Genomic DNA, 15,251 nt, shown 5'->3' on the forward strand with positions numbered 1-15,251 from the left:
TGCGCATCTAAATAATATGCTAGATGCGTTCTTGAATTTCCCCTTGGGGATCAATAAAGTATCTATCTATCTATCTATCTATCTATCTATCTATCTATCTATCTATCTATCTATCAATCATTTCTAAGAGGCCTATAAACGGTAATTTCTGGCATTACTGGCATATGAAGGCATTATTTATGTTGAAAGACGTGAAAGAAATGACACAGGCTTGCACAAATTAATCATTTAAAATAAAACGTTTCACTTTCGCCATCATTGCGAGAATAGGCTACAATATGGAAAATGTTGCCTTTCAGTCTGATCGGCTCCAAACATGTATGGGATTTCCTTAGCCTGTGCTACACCTTTCCAATTAGTTTTGTGAAAATTGTACCGGTAGCTTTTGCGATATTGTTGACAGCCCTACCTCACCGCAGTAGTAAATGGAAGCTTTTGATAGCGCACGCCACTAACGAAAAACGGAAAATCACCAGGACAAACCACTCAGGGGTGTAAGCTACTCTGGAACCATAGGTCACTAATTTGTACATTATTTACATTTGATTACATTTCAGATGCGTGTTGGTTTCCTGTAGGCCTAGTATAGCGCTTTAGGGGGGACACGTCCCCCTCAATGTCTATGGTGACTATGGCCCTGGTGTCAGCCTGTGAGCGTAGATCTAGACTAGTTAGGAATATTAGGAAAAAGTGTTCACTGAAGGGAAACAGTATGAGTGTATTTGTGTACAGGAAGTTGAATGTGTGTCTGTGTATGTGTGTGTGTGTGTGTGTGTGTGTGTGTGTGTGTGTGTGTGTGTGTGTGATGACTCACAGCGCAGGTATCGTCTCCCACACATCCCTGGATGACATGACTCATCCTCTGGGGCACCAGCGAGCTGACCGGCTCGTCATCCAGCTCCAGGGCGAAGAACTGCAGCAGCGAGGCGCCCAGCCTCAGATCCTGCACACAGCCCTTGAAGTAGCCCCCGAACGTGGCCGTGCCCCGTGCCTCCTCCAGCCCTCCGACGTGCACCACGTCCCCCGCCTGCACCCTCACAGGGCGCGTCTCCGCGCTGACCACCCCCTCGCCCTGCCCTGACTGGGCCAGGCGCAGCTGGCCCCCCTCCACGCTGACGGTCACCAGGTGGACCTCGCCGTCGTCCAGCGCGCCCGCCCCCCGCACCTCCTCCAGCTGGTGGACCTGCACGTGCACCAGGCCGCGCTGCAGCCATATGCGCAGGTACTGACCCGTTCCGTTGGACAGCACCAGCAGGAGGCCCGAGGGACGCCGCGTCCGCACGAACAGCGAGACGGACAGTGTGTCTGGCTCGGCGGGCTCCTGGTCCAGGGAGAAGATGGCGTAGCTCTGCGCCTCCTCATGCCCAAAGCGGGCAGTGACATACTCTACAGAGGGAGCGATCACACAGACAAACACCCCATCAGGTCACTATAAAAAAAATACTAAATAGACTCTAGCATCACAACATCTAGCTACACAGTGAGTTCTGTACCTTATCCTTTCTATTTGTTTTTGTTAAAAAAAAAAGTTATCTATACCAACCCCAAATAATAGAAAATAAACTGGTCTGATGACATGAGTCACATCATCAGATTTCACATGCTGCATAATCACTTATTCACCTCTCATATACATTACATTCCAGTGATGTGCTTTGCATTTTACAAGAATATTTAAAGTCACAGTTCACATGTACAGAAGGCACTTCCCCCTCATCACCACCAAAATTAAAAATATAATAGTAACTTTACAATGGCCCTTGAAAGCAACTTTTAATATCCTTGACCTGTCCATCTAGTTCATACTGCAGTGTGTGTGTGTGTGTGTGTGTGTGTGAGTGCATAATGTGTGCAAGTCTCTGTTTTTCTGCACGCTATAATTACTAATCTGCTTTAATGTCAGTGGGCTATTAATAGTGCTCACAGGAAGCATTACTTAAGTCTCCTCTAAAGGGGAAACAAATTGTCAGCTGCCGAATGGAAGGTGGCTGTCATGCAACTCCACTTAATTACCGTCATCAAATAACACAGCCGGAATAACATAAACGCCACTTAGTCACTCGCTGAGCAGAACGCTGGTGACACAGGTTAACACAAGGCTGTTAATCCCAGGCTAACTTCTGGATCAGAGGTGTTAGGAATGAAATGTGATACAGGACCCAGAGCACGTGATGAGGGGCAGTGTGGAGCACCTTAAGGATTAAATCTTCTGACACAGGGTCTGTTCTGACCAGAGGTGCGTTGAAATTCGACGAAGTGTCAAACGTTCATGGCGAATATGTTTTCACTGAACAGTTAAATTGTAACGCTTTGTAAACATTCCATGGTAACGGTAAAACGTCCAGCTCATGTCCAGCTCCACTGTATGGTCGCGGAGAACTACCTCCTCAGACTGGTTTATGAGTGCAAACGTTCGCAGAGAACTCAAGGCTAACAGAAAACTTGCAAACGTTCGCCTATGTTTACGAATTTGAACTCTGACAAAATAATGACTGGTTTGATAACTACCGGTAGTATTCCTACAGAATGTCTGTTTGCCACACAGTTCTAGACTGTTTTTCTTGCAACTTTGCAATGGTTTTGAGTAACAAAGGGTTACCAGATCTGGAAATGGATTTTGGGTAGTGCTAACCATTAGCTCTGTGTACATAAACTATGATTTATGACTAATATTTACCAGTGTTGCTTATTGATATTGGCATATAACATATTTTTTTATCAGTCCTTGTCCAGGGAGGCCCATATGTATGACCCTTGCCTTGCCCTCAGCCTTACCCTCAGAGCAGTTCTGGCCCTGGTATGGCCTCTGGCAGTGGCACTGGTAGGCCTGCCACAGGTTCACACATTGGCCACGGTTCTCGCAGGGCCCATCCAGGCAGCGGTCGCGGTGGCTGCAGCCGGCGTGACGTTGATGGCCGAGCTGCTTAGCCAGTCCTCTGGCACCATCAGCTGCGAGTCCACGAACAGGTCCCTCAGGCAGCCGATGAAGCTTGGGCCGTCCGGTCCACCGATCAGGGTGTGCTGCAGCGCCGACCCCGGGGGCCCGCTGTCCACCTGAGTCGAGCCCTCGCAGTCTGGGCCGCCGCTCTCGCAGCCCGCGTCCAGCAGGGTCAGTGCCAGCAGGCCCTCGCTGAGCAGCGCCTGGACGCCGTGCCACTGGCCGTCTGTCACGTTCCGCGACAGCTCCAGGGCCCCGAGCGGAGTGTCCCCGACGCGAAGGCTGAGCCGCAGGCGCCCGTCGTGGACCTCCAGGGTCAGCAGGGGCCCGCCACTGCCCCGCTGAAAGAGCACAGCGTCGGTCAGCACGGTGCGGAAGCTCAGCGTGATGTTGGAGGCGGCCTCGGCGTCTAGCAGCGGCGTCTGCAGGAGCAGTCGGCCGCGGCGCTCGAACGAGAACGTGGTGGACCTCTGGCAGCGTGAGCCGGTGAAGCCAGCCGGGCACAGGCAGCCGTAGCCGTGGCGACCCTCGCTCAGGAACGGCAGGCAGGCAGCGGCATTCTGGCATTCGTGGCCCTCGCAGCCCACAAGTGCCACCGTGCAGTTCTGACCGCCGTAGTGGAGCCCATCTGGGGACAGGTGCGGACACACGCAGGTGTAGCTGCCCAGCGTGTTCTCACAGACACCGCCGTTCTGACACGGTGAGGCATCACACTCGTTTACGTCTTCCTTACAAAGGATACCTAACACAGGGAGAAAATACCTTCATTAGTTAACAGCCACTAACTTCTTTTTGGGATCACAGTTTTAACAGTGAAGTTTCATAAAAGCACTGTAGTGCTCATGTAATGTTTATAATTGTGTATTGTTGCCCTAGTTTGTTTAAATACCTTCCTCAATAATAATAATAATAATCTTTCTCCAAGAGACGTTAAAGCCAGTATCAATTTGTGGCAAAAGAACCATATTACTTTATATTAATGTATGGTTGTAGATTGGAGGTGATATGACTCTTTTTAAGACATAAACTGGAAAAAAAAATAACCAACCAGACACATTGTAGCCTGATAATGAGCATCTTGATAGATATAAACACATTTATAAAATGACAATATTAGAACTAGTATTGTGTAAACTCATGAAACATTCATCTATGCATTATGGTAACAATTTCTGCAAAAAAATAAATAATAATAAGTAGCAGTATAACCAATTCCCACATCTGCTGCACAATATGTTTAAGACCTGACAAATTCTCACAAATCATCAGCATTCAGAGCCAGTTGCATAATTGCATACTGCAGATTCTATGCCAATTGGCAGAGCTCACCTTCCTCTGCCGATTAGTCAGGGAAGCCCTGGCCATGTTGAGGAAATTATCATTTCCTCTGATAATCTATTCACTTAAGGAACTGTTTTCAAGCCATGCTTCAAGGGAATGGCGGCAGAGCACTAGATACTTAGCACATCGAAGTTGTGTGGGCTTTCAAAAGAACACACATATGTTCAGTGCTAGCAGCTAGGTCAACAGAGCACTAGCGGTGCGATGTTGAGTAACGGCCCAAACAGCAAACGATCACGAGCGGAACTGCAGCCTCCTAAAACACACCAGCAAGAGTAACAACGTGCCGTTCAACAGAGCCATTCAACAGCGTTCCCAACTGTAGAGCCTGTCAAACAGATTCTCCAACCGTAGAGCCTGTGGGAATTCAATATGCTTGAAGTACAGAGAAAGCGAGGGATTACCTGCGGTCAGCAAAAGAACACACCAGGCCCAGACTGTGAATCTCGCCATTGTCTACAGCCTATTCCACAGCCTCGCTCATGGTCAGCACACACTGAAGCGTCACACGACTTGGAAAATGGGCCATCCTCGAGCACCAGCGTTCAGCAGTCAGACTCCCTCATTGCGCTTCCACCAACTGACTGGACACAAGGCGCTCTCCAGAAGCCAGAGCTAGGGGATTAGCACTAATGCAATTTGACCATCTTACAAATGCGAGGGACAATTTTAGAAGGCCACTCAGAAGAAGTGTCTACCCGAGTCGGCCGACCAGCCAGGCTAACGGCCGCAAGTCAAAGGCTTTTGTAAGCGAAAAGACCAGTAGACTTGCCCCAGTTACAGCACCAGCTCAAAACTCGGCCATCGCTGGACCTCGCTTGGATATTACCCTTTACTGGTTTATTTGGGCCTATCTATTTAGATGGCTATCTGCATGGTCTAAACCTTTCAGCAACATTTCAACAACATTCAGCATTTCACTGCACTTTCTGTATCCAGTATATACCGTAATTAGGGTAGATACCTGTAAATCCAGGTGAGCATCTGCAGGTGTATCCCGCAGCATGGCGGGGGTCAAACGTCTCCGGGAAGTCTGGCTCAGTGCCGTAGAGGGCCTCCCAGGACCGCTCGAGGCATCGACCACTGTTCAGACATGGGCCGCTGGCACACTCACTCACATCCACTTCACAGCGCGGCCCTTCAAAACCTGGCCCAAAGAGCGGTCACAAAGGAGAAATGAGTCTCTCTCTCATCTCTGTGGACCGCTTCATCATGAAAGACTGTGGTGAGATTGGTTAAAAACAAAAGGGGCCAATGTGCTGAAAGAGGAGGAAATGCAGGGGTGCCATTTTAATGTTAAAAGTAGGCTTGTGTGATGTTGCCTGTCTTTGAGAACCAACGTGAGGGCTTTTGTGTAATGCATAATGTAGGCAATAGTATAGAGGGACGAGGATATGAGTATACAGCACACACAGTTCAGAGTTCAAATTTATTAAAGGTTTTTCTATTTGTCTATTAATGTTTTTAATGTTCCGTCTTAACATGGAACAGACTTAAATTCCCATGAGAATTCATCCCCTGAAAACAAAAAGGTTTTTAATCTCTTTAACTTAATCTTTAAGAACTACACTAATCCTATATCCACTGTGAATCTCGCCATTGGGAAACATGGCACATCATAGTGTGGTGTCATGTTTCCCCATTTCCCCAATGGGAAACATGACACCACACTATGATGTGCCAAATCATAGCCCTAACCCTAACCAAGTAAACCAACAACTAGCTGGATGAATAAATGAGGGGATTTTATGTATATGGTGCTTTGTACTTTGATACAGTACCTGGCCAACACTTGCAGGTGTAGTCCGTGCCATTCTCCTCACACTCCGCACCGTTGAGGCATGGACCAGACAGGCATGGCGGCTCTGGGACTTCACAGTGGAGCCCCATGAATCCTGTCTGAGAGCAGTCACAGCTGAAACTGAAACAGCACAGTGAACATCTCTATCCCACTCTTTACTTTTATCTATTTTCTTTTAAACACAAACACATATCAACCCCCTTCACCCACACCGTCTTTGCTGCACACATATAGCTTTTTATTGGCAATTTCAACAGATGGTGATTTATTAAAACTCACAGTTAGGGCTGCACATTTTGTAAGCTTTAAATTCCGGATCAGAGCGGGTTGCATGACATACCTGTTTATGCCATCAATGCACCGTGCACCATGTTGACATGGCTGGTCCCTGCATTCATCAACATCCACTTCACACCGGTCACCCTGGAAACCAGCGGCGCACGTGCAGGAGAAGCCGTTGACATAGTCATGGCAACGGCCCCCGTTGAGGCAAGGCTGTGACTGACACTCATCAATTTGGAGCTCACAGCTGACACCTGAACACATCAGAGAGAGAGAGAGAGAGGAGAGAGAGAGAGAGAGAGAGAGAGAGAGAGGGAGGGAGGGGGAGAAGGAGAGAGAGAGAGAGAGAGAGAAAGGGGTCAGTGGAGCTTGATTCCTACTCTGTGATGCTAACCTGAAAAGCATCTTCATCCACACCATCTGGATCAGCTGAAACTGGACGGAGAGAAGAGGGAATAAAAACATCCTGCCGAGAAACAAAGCGTCTGTGTTGTACTGTGTCAGGGCTGACAGACGAGCAGATGGTGGGCTCCAATTATTATTTTATTTCCCCGTGTTCTCCTCTCCTCTCCTCGCCTCCGTCAAGCCTAGTTATGTCTGCCTAATGCAGCGGCGGATGTCTATTTAGATTGTTAACCCGGCTTGCGTGGTTGCGCATTTTTCACTGTCCTGAGGAGAATTCCGAGCTTCATCTGAACAGATCAGCAGTCCTAACATGACTGTGAAACTCTTTCACAAACAAATGATTATGTGATATTATATAGGAAATATATTTCCTTCATTGAGACAGCTCTGAACTCAGGGTCCAGACAAACACATCACACCAAAAACAAAATTGACCAGCTGAAAAAAGAAATGGCACCTCTCTACTTCTGTATATATGGTTACACTTTTGCCCAAAGCGAATATATGAAGAGTTTGCTTCCAAAACGCCATATCCACCATTTTAATTAATTAACAAGTAATTTCAGTAGAACTGTAATTGGGTATTGTTATCTGATTTATCCTCACTCAATCAAAAAAACACAACTGCAATTTGATTGATATTACTTGAAATACACAAATAAATAGCCTGACTTTTTAATGTTTTTAAAAGCGGAGATATACAGTATATATGAAGGATAATACACTGACAGAACACTAGATGGAATACTTTCACTTGCTGAGGCACTATCTGTTGCAAGCCCTAAGCTTTCATGAGGTGTATGAAAAGTTTGGTTATGTCTTCCATTTCAATGATTTTGTTTTGTTTTCCAGGTAATATCAGTGGAATTGCAACTGGGTTATTGTTATTTGATTATCTTTACTCAATCAAAACAACACAACTGCTGTTTGATATTACCTGAAATACACAATTAAATAACATTACTTATTAATGTTCTTACAAATTGAGATATTTATTTTATAAATATTTTGGAATCAAACTCTGCACAAATAAGGCATATCTGCACAAGACATCACAAGCATGAAGGGGCTTCTATATCTTACAACTACTGTAAATTGTCTACTAATGCACTGTACTGTACATTTTGAGATGGAAAACTTGACTTCCACTACATTTATTCACATCATATGTCTCTCTCCTTACCTGTGAACCCAGGCCTGCATAGACACAGGTACCTGCCAATCTTGTTCACGCAAGTGGCTCCATTCTGGCAGGGCTGGGAGATGCACTCGTTCACCTCGATCTCACACAGCGCCCCCTGGAATCCTGGCACGCAGAAGCAAGTGGGCCCGTCGCCACGGCTCCGGCAGATGGCCCGGTTGCGGCAGGGGTTCGGGGTGCACTGGTCCATGGGGGTCTCACACTGGGCCCCCGTGAAGCCCGGCTGACACACACAGCTGTAACCCTGCTCTACACTGGGGCTGGACGACAGGCGACATTGGGCACCCTCCTCCTTCTCTACTCCACAGTGGAACTGGGCACAGAGCTGCACCCTGGACTCACATGACTGCCCGGAAGTGCCCACCTCACAGCGACAAGACAGCTCCTGAGAGCCCGCATATTTGGGCTGGCACGTGGTGTTCCCCCGGCAGGTCCCGTGTAGGCATGGCTGGTGTTCTTCCTGGCACTCCGGGCGGAGGGGACTGGGCAAAGGAGATGGGCACTGACAGAGGTATTCCAAGGGGGCCTCCTGGCACGACCCCCCATTCTGGCATGGCTTTGACAGGCACACAGAACTGGCTTGGAGTGGAGACACACCTGACGACAAATACATTCACGTCATTTCAACTAGGATCAGATAACTTCAGAATGGCAATGGAGAAATATTACAAGTATGAAAAGCAACTAGAAGAAACATCAGATGAAGAAAAAAGAGAAAGCACAATACTGAAAAAGTATTAAAAAAATCACAACAAAAATGATTCATGCTTTTTGAACATGTTGCAGTAATTCCACCAGAATCAGGGATGTAGTGGTAAAATAAGAGGTGGGTAAACTATGAATTCTGTGATCGCGGTGAGGTGGACTGCGCCATGCAGCATCAGATTTTTAAAAAAGGCATTCAGAACATGTTTGGTGATGGTGCAGGTTATTGTTTATATGTTTATGTAATGTTTATAACAATACCAGTGGTATTAACCCTTAAAGGTGTAGGTGTTGTGAACGTTCTAAGTTCCGCAACAATTGAAGATTCTAAAATTCTATGTTGAATTCAATGAACCCAGATATTCTTTAGAATGTTAATTTCCCAACATTCCCGTCACACCGGTGTGACGGTACTCCTTTAAGGGTTAAATGGTTCCTAGAGTGTTGATGAGTGTAGATATTGTGAATGTGGATAAAAGTTAAAAGTTGCAATTGGTGAATAAACTCTTTTGAGAGGTGGATAAACTCTAATAAGAGGTGGATAAACTCTATTTCTGAAATTTCAGAGGTTGATAAACTGTTTACTTGCATTTAGCCTTCACTACATCCCTGACCAGAATGCTTAATCATTGGTAAATAACCAGACACCGAAATTACTCCAAAACCCTGCTTACATTTCTCCTTCCTCTTTTTCTCAAAACATGCTTTGAACTGTAATCTCTATACCAGGAGATCCTTCTAGCTTCAATGGGAATGATTATTCACTGATATTTTACATTTACATTCATTCATTTAGATGACGCTTTCATCCAAAGCAATTTACAAAAATGAGGAACAACATTCAAACAACAGTGCAGATGACCTCACTGTTATACAAAAGGCTGGCTCCCTCTCTCCCTTTTTTCACATCACAAATCAATTCAGCAGAATAAAGAAAAGAGAAGCATGACTAATGCAAAGCACAATGATGCTTTAAAAAACAGAATGCCAAAATGGCTAATAAAAAGATTTAGAAACATTACATTTACAGTATAAACTACACTTAAATACAGTTTTTTTCAAATGCTTACACACTAAATCTTTGCTTGTCACACAATTTTCTAGACATGTCTTTCAAATATCATAACCCCACACCAAATCTGCAAAACCATAAACTAATTCTCAACTCAGTTTTCAATTGACTAAAACACATTTTGCAAAACTCCACACACAATTTTCTACTTAACACACAAAAATCGAACAGGAAGTAACTTGATTTCATTTTTCAAACACAACCCATCAAAATGCCACACTTATTCACCAGTGCTTCACTCTCTCTCCTCACATGTGTAAACACTCATTACTTTACTGAACACCATCCAATCAGTGCCTTAGTATAGGCCCACGAGTAGACATACTGTACTCTCTATGTAGGTATGGACCCTCTCAATCTGCTCCTAGAGGATTTACGGTTGAAATGTTCAGAACCAATGCAGATCCCCACACCCACACACACACACACACACACACACACACACACACACACACACACACACACACACTTTTCTTTGGAAAAAGCAAAGTAATTTGATAGTAGTCAGTCATTTCCGTCTTAGGCAAAATCAGCTTTTTCAGAATGTATGCCATGTACATCTGGTGGTCATTGTTTTTTGCTTTGCTTTGTTCTTGTTGGCTGTAAAATATGTATTTGCAACAGCAAATTATTTGCGAAATACTGTGTATTTCAACTTCTCTCTATACCGTAACTTTCACTCTTGTATGGAAATACATAAAGCCTATGAAAGACAGAAGAGCGTTAGGTTTTGAGCAACAGTATGTACATGATGTATCCAAAATGTCATATTATGACAAAAGTGTTTGTAATGTGAGGTGAATGTTTGCTTTAAAGATGTGTTTTTGACATTTTGAATGTTGTGTGTCATTTTGCTGGAAATTTGAGGCATTTTGCATTTTGTGTGAGCAATTGTGGGTTTTGTGTGTGGAGTTTTGAAAAATAGACACAAAGTTTTGAAAACGTGTGTAAACAATTGTAAAAAACTGTAATACATCACATATTTCATAACCTAAACAATATTTACTGCTTAACATTACTGTTTTTTTATAATACATGTATACTGTAGATCAAATGCTTTGAAAGAAAGTAATAACTTAGTAGGCCAACATGACTGTTGTGCTACAATCCAGTTATTCTTTGTGTGGTCTTGGTGTTAAGGTCCACATTAATAGTCATTCCTGGCAGTTTAACGCAATTACACTGTATTTTGTTCAAAAGCCATTTTCTCCTTCCAGTGCTTGGCTCAAGGACGTTTGCAAACTTTAGGGTTTTACAAAAGCATCAAATCAAGGCACCATGGTAACCAATTCTATGCCTTCAATGCTGTGCTCTCTTGATCACCATGGTGACAGTGTGCGGACAGAAGTCAGTCATTTGTATGATCTCTGTATTCCAGACGGTGTCCTCTTTGCTCCACTGCTCTCTCCTACAGAGCAGCTGCTAAGGTGACCAGAAGTATATTTATAATTTCCTTCTCTTTGATCCAGTATATGGAGGCTCAGTGTTTCCCAGAGAATTGAATTCCATTTGTGGTGGTTGGTTTGCAGAATTAACTTGAATGCAACAGTTTTTAACAAATTAGCACAGCATGGTTATGATGCTAACCAGATTTAAGCACAATTTAGTACAACCTGGAAAATCATTGTGTGGTGGTCAATGTTGATATTGTGGTGGGCCGCCACAAATAAGTCAATGTATGGGAAACACTGGAGGCTGAATGTCTGTTTTATGTGGCTATTTACTTCACACGCCTCATTGAAATTGCCAAAACCTCTAGCACATTCTGTTGACTGTCACATTTTTGGAAACTCGTAAAAAACTATTCAGAAATGATGTCACGAGTATAAAATACAAAAATGTCAAATAAATATAAATATATAAGTCAACAATCAGTTAATAATTCTTAAAAAGTGTCTAAACACTCATCTGTTTACCAGTATCTAACTAATGATTTCTTACAGAGTTGTGCTTTGCATGTTCATGGCTATTGTTATTATTCTGTTAAATTCTATTTAGTCTAATACTGTTTTTTATCTATATTTAAATTTAATTCTCATTTAATTCTAATGTTTACTAATGCCAGTGTAAGTCGCTTTGGACAAAAACATCTGTTACGAACTATAATCATAAACATAAACATTAACATGGCACACGCTTTGAAGCTTAATTACTTTGTCATAATAAGATGCAAATATAACCAGTTTATCTTGCTCATGTTGTCCTACAGTTTCCACACACGCACTGGAAGTGATAACGTGAAGTGTGAACGCACGTGGTACTCACAAGGTTAAGTTCGGCTCTCTGACCAGATTACTTAAAATCCAATAGCCTTTATCAGCAACCTTTGCAGACCTGAGCTACCTTTGCAGAGACTTACAGTACAGGGCCACCATAACACTCAATACCTTCCCCAGGTTGTCTTCTGAAATGCGCCACAAGCAAACCTAAATCCTCGGAGAGGGATTCACGCAGCATGATACTGAACTGATTATGGGATCTCTGATGGAATTAAGAGCCTTCACTGTAAATAAAGCTTCCAACATATAAAATCATTGAGGGGGGGCAGACACACCAATACGCATGGACCACCATTGCAACACACTGCAGACCATCTGTTGCATGTCTGAATCAGCGACACTCCCCTAGGCTGGCATTATATGGGTGCATATTATATGTGATCATTGGGATCATTCTAATGGATTCCATGACATGGGTCATTACTTGCATGTTCATTAGCAAACATTGCATTTTGTAATGTCTTTAGCTCCATCTTCTGAGACAGCAGAAGAACTAACTTTTAACTGATTGCCATGGTGTCTTTCCTATACAAGTTGCTTTTTACAAATCTTTAGAGATAGACAGAAGCAGATCTGAGACTGCTGAGAGGATGACAGAATTAAGAAGATGATCTTGCAATGTTATCAATACGGTGTAGAAGACAGAGGCAATGTCTTTAAAACACAGTATTCTTGATCAGCCTCATGTCATGAACGCTTTGGTGTTACAACCTTTGTGTGTGTGTGTGTGTGTGTGTGTGTGTGTGTGTGTGTGCTTGCGCATGTCTGTGTGTTGGGGGCAGCTGTAATGAGCCATGTAATGCTTCTTTTGTTATCATTGTTTCATGTTGAACCACAACTTCTCTGTATCATAATGAGAACACTGTGTGCAATGGTATGTCTTGGCCTATGGTGCTATGATGCTTGCTACTGGGTTTACTATTTCAAACTATTCAACCTGTTTGTTCATTAAGACTATTTCCACAAGAACTACAGATGTCTGGGCTTTGTCTGTGGCCAGCCAGATGATGTTCAGGATAGATGGGCAAGGGGGATCCAAGGGGATCATAGGTTTTACCAGCCATTTGTTCATTATGATATGACAAGAAAGTTAATGTATCACATATTATGTGGCACTGCATAAGAAGACTTCTGTCACCCTGATAACAATGTAGGCCTAGTGTTAAATGAGATATCTCAGGCATGATTTTGGTTAATAGCTAACAGAGCATGCAAACCTCACACATATACTAACACAATTTCTTCTGATTATTTGAGAAAAGTGTGGCAATTGCTGTTGCTATTTTATTTTAGTCTGTTCTTTCTTTAAGAAAGGCACATTTCTTTGTGATGCAAATTAGCTTGATTGTTCATTTGTGATCGCTGTACAAAGACCTTTTTATCTGTCAATGAGGAATTCCATGGTGACAGTCCTGGCAATGGATGGCCACTTTAGAGCATGTGTGTTTCTGAGGCGATAACAAAAAACACACACAGTGGCTGGTGTCTGGAGAATGATGTGATGACAGTGTCTTGTACAGATAGATTTAACAACACTGAACCGCAGAGACAAAGTGGTCACATCTCCAAAAATCTAAAACAAAAAATCTGTTTCACTCTTTTATCAGCAAACAAAAGTGCCATGCCTCTTGCATTGAGAGTAACTATAAATGTCGACCACAAGTGATCATGAAATGGTCTGCGGGCTCTTGAATAGCAAATGCAATCAAGGGGTTGAAAACAGACAGCTGTGAAGTGCAGAAAACCACACTCCATCTGGGGTCTAGCAGTCAAAAGCATGCATAGCCAATCACCACACCTCTTCCGAAAACTGATACCTAATCGTGTGTGCAGCATTTTCTCATTTTGGGCAAACTGACAAACACATTTATAGCCTGGCACATAACATTTCAGAGTGGCATGAAACTAAGCAACAAGAAGAGGAGTGATAGGCTATATTTAAATGTTACACACAAACATGCCCACAGTTTATAGCTTGGTAGCTATAGTTTATAGAGTCTAGCTTATAGGACTCTCAACGCATTTCTCAGTAAAATTGGAGGATGTTTTATGCTGGTCACATATAGCGGTTCGACAAGAGGAAAAACACAACTTACTTTGTATCCATGCAACCACTGCTAAACCCAGTAGAAAGCAAGCGGGTGAATTAATCTTGATTAACAGCAATGCAGCAATATCCATGTTTAGAAACCATCCTGAACGTGTTGGCGCAAGTTATCTTCCTTTCATAAGAGGCATGCCATGCAATGAAACACAGAGGATCCTGGTGTCGGTGCGAGTATGTGTTGCCGAGTACTGGTGCTGTGGAGGAGCACCAATGGGATGAATCTGCGCGCCACTTGAGTTGATCCTACGCAGAGAGTGGCCCGTCAGGATTAATGAGCATCTACTGAATATTGATTAGGACAGTCTTATTACGGCATGATGCTATTCCATTGGTTGTAGCCTAAACCATAGCCAACAATAGTAGCCTAAAGGTGGACAAAATAGCCCATACCCCTAGCCTACTTATTTAGATAACTAGCATACTAATTACAGTGCATGAAAATGTTATCCGAAGTCTTCTTCTTTTTCTTCTTCTTCTTCTAACCAACATTTCTTCGTCTAATTCAGCTTTAACAGTTTAGTAGAAACTTTGTTCAAACTTTGTAACGTAGGTCTTGAAAATGACACCTGTGCAATGTATTTTTACTTCTGCAAACGTTTTGAGATATTAACAAAAAAAACAAGCTTATTTTTCCCTATAGACTTTGCATTGGCACTATGACATCATATAGGGCTAATTAAGCTGATTTGCACCTGTATCAACTGCCAGCTGCTCAACTATGCCCCCTCAAAGAGCCAATTAAACTGATTGCACTTGTATCAACTGCTTTCTGCTCAACTAGGCCAACTCTCTCTCCATTCTACAAGGATATAAGACACATTCAATCCAACTTTCTATCCATCAGCATCCATCAAACTTCCTGTCTCAACATCCATTACACTATCTACATTCAACTTTTAAACTATCTACTTAGAGTCTACTACTAGTTCGATAATAATTAGGCTAACTGCAGTAGGCTAGTAGCTGTAATAATCATGATTATTAGGCCTATTATCATAATTATTATGACTACCGTAGCTAGCTTGGTGGGCATGTAGCCCCACTAGACTTGTACGGAACAATTTTGTTTGGTCATAAACTTATAAACTTAGCCCATAACCAGTTATTTGTGATTTGCACC

The 15,251-nt window shown here is 43.3% G+C and overlaps 1 protein-coding gene across 1 annotated transcript in view; it reads right to left on the reverse strand.

Annotated features, from left to right (window-relative positions):
* The window catches only part of crb1 (crumbs cell polarity complex component 1), a 27,132-nt gene extending 12,770 nt beyond the window's left edge, over positions 1-14,362 (reverse strand). The window contains 8 exon segments of the mRNA XM_048251707.1: positions 815-1,386; positions 2,776-2,904; positions 2,907-3,680; positions 5,244-5,426; positions 6,061-6,200; positions 6,421-6,616; positions 7,951-8,565; positions 14,121-14,362. Of these exon segments, the coding sequence (XP_048107664.1) occupies positions 815-1,386; positions 2,776-2,904; positions 2,907-3,680; positions 5,244-5,426; positions 6,061-6,200; positions 6,421-6,616; positions 7,951-8,565; positions 14,121-14,205 (2,694 nt within the window). The 5' untranslated portion in view covers positions 14,206-14,362.
* Between the last annotated feature and the right edge of the window lie 889 nt (positions 14,363-15,251).

Source organism: Alosa alosa, chromosome 9, assembly GCF_017589495.1.
Source record: "Alosa alosa isolate M-15738 ecotype Scorff River chromosome 9, AALO_Geno_1.1, whole genome shotgun sequence".
Taxonomy (NCBI): Eukaryota; Metazoa; Chordata; class Actinopteri; order Clupeiformes; family Clupeidae; genus Alosa; species Alosa alosa.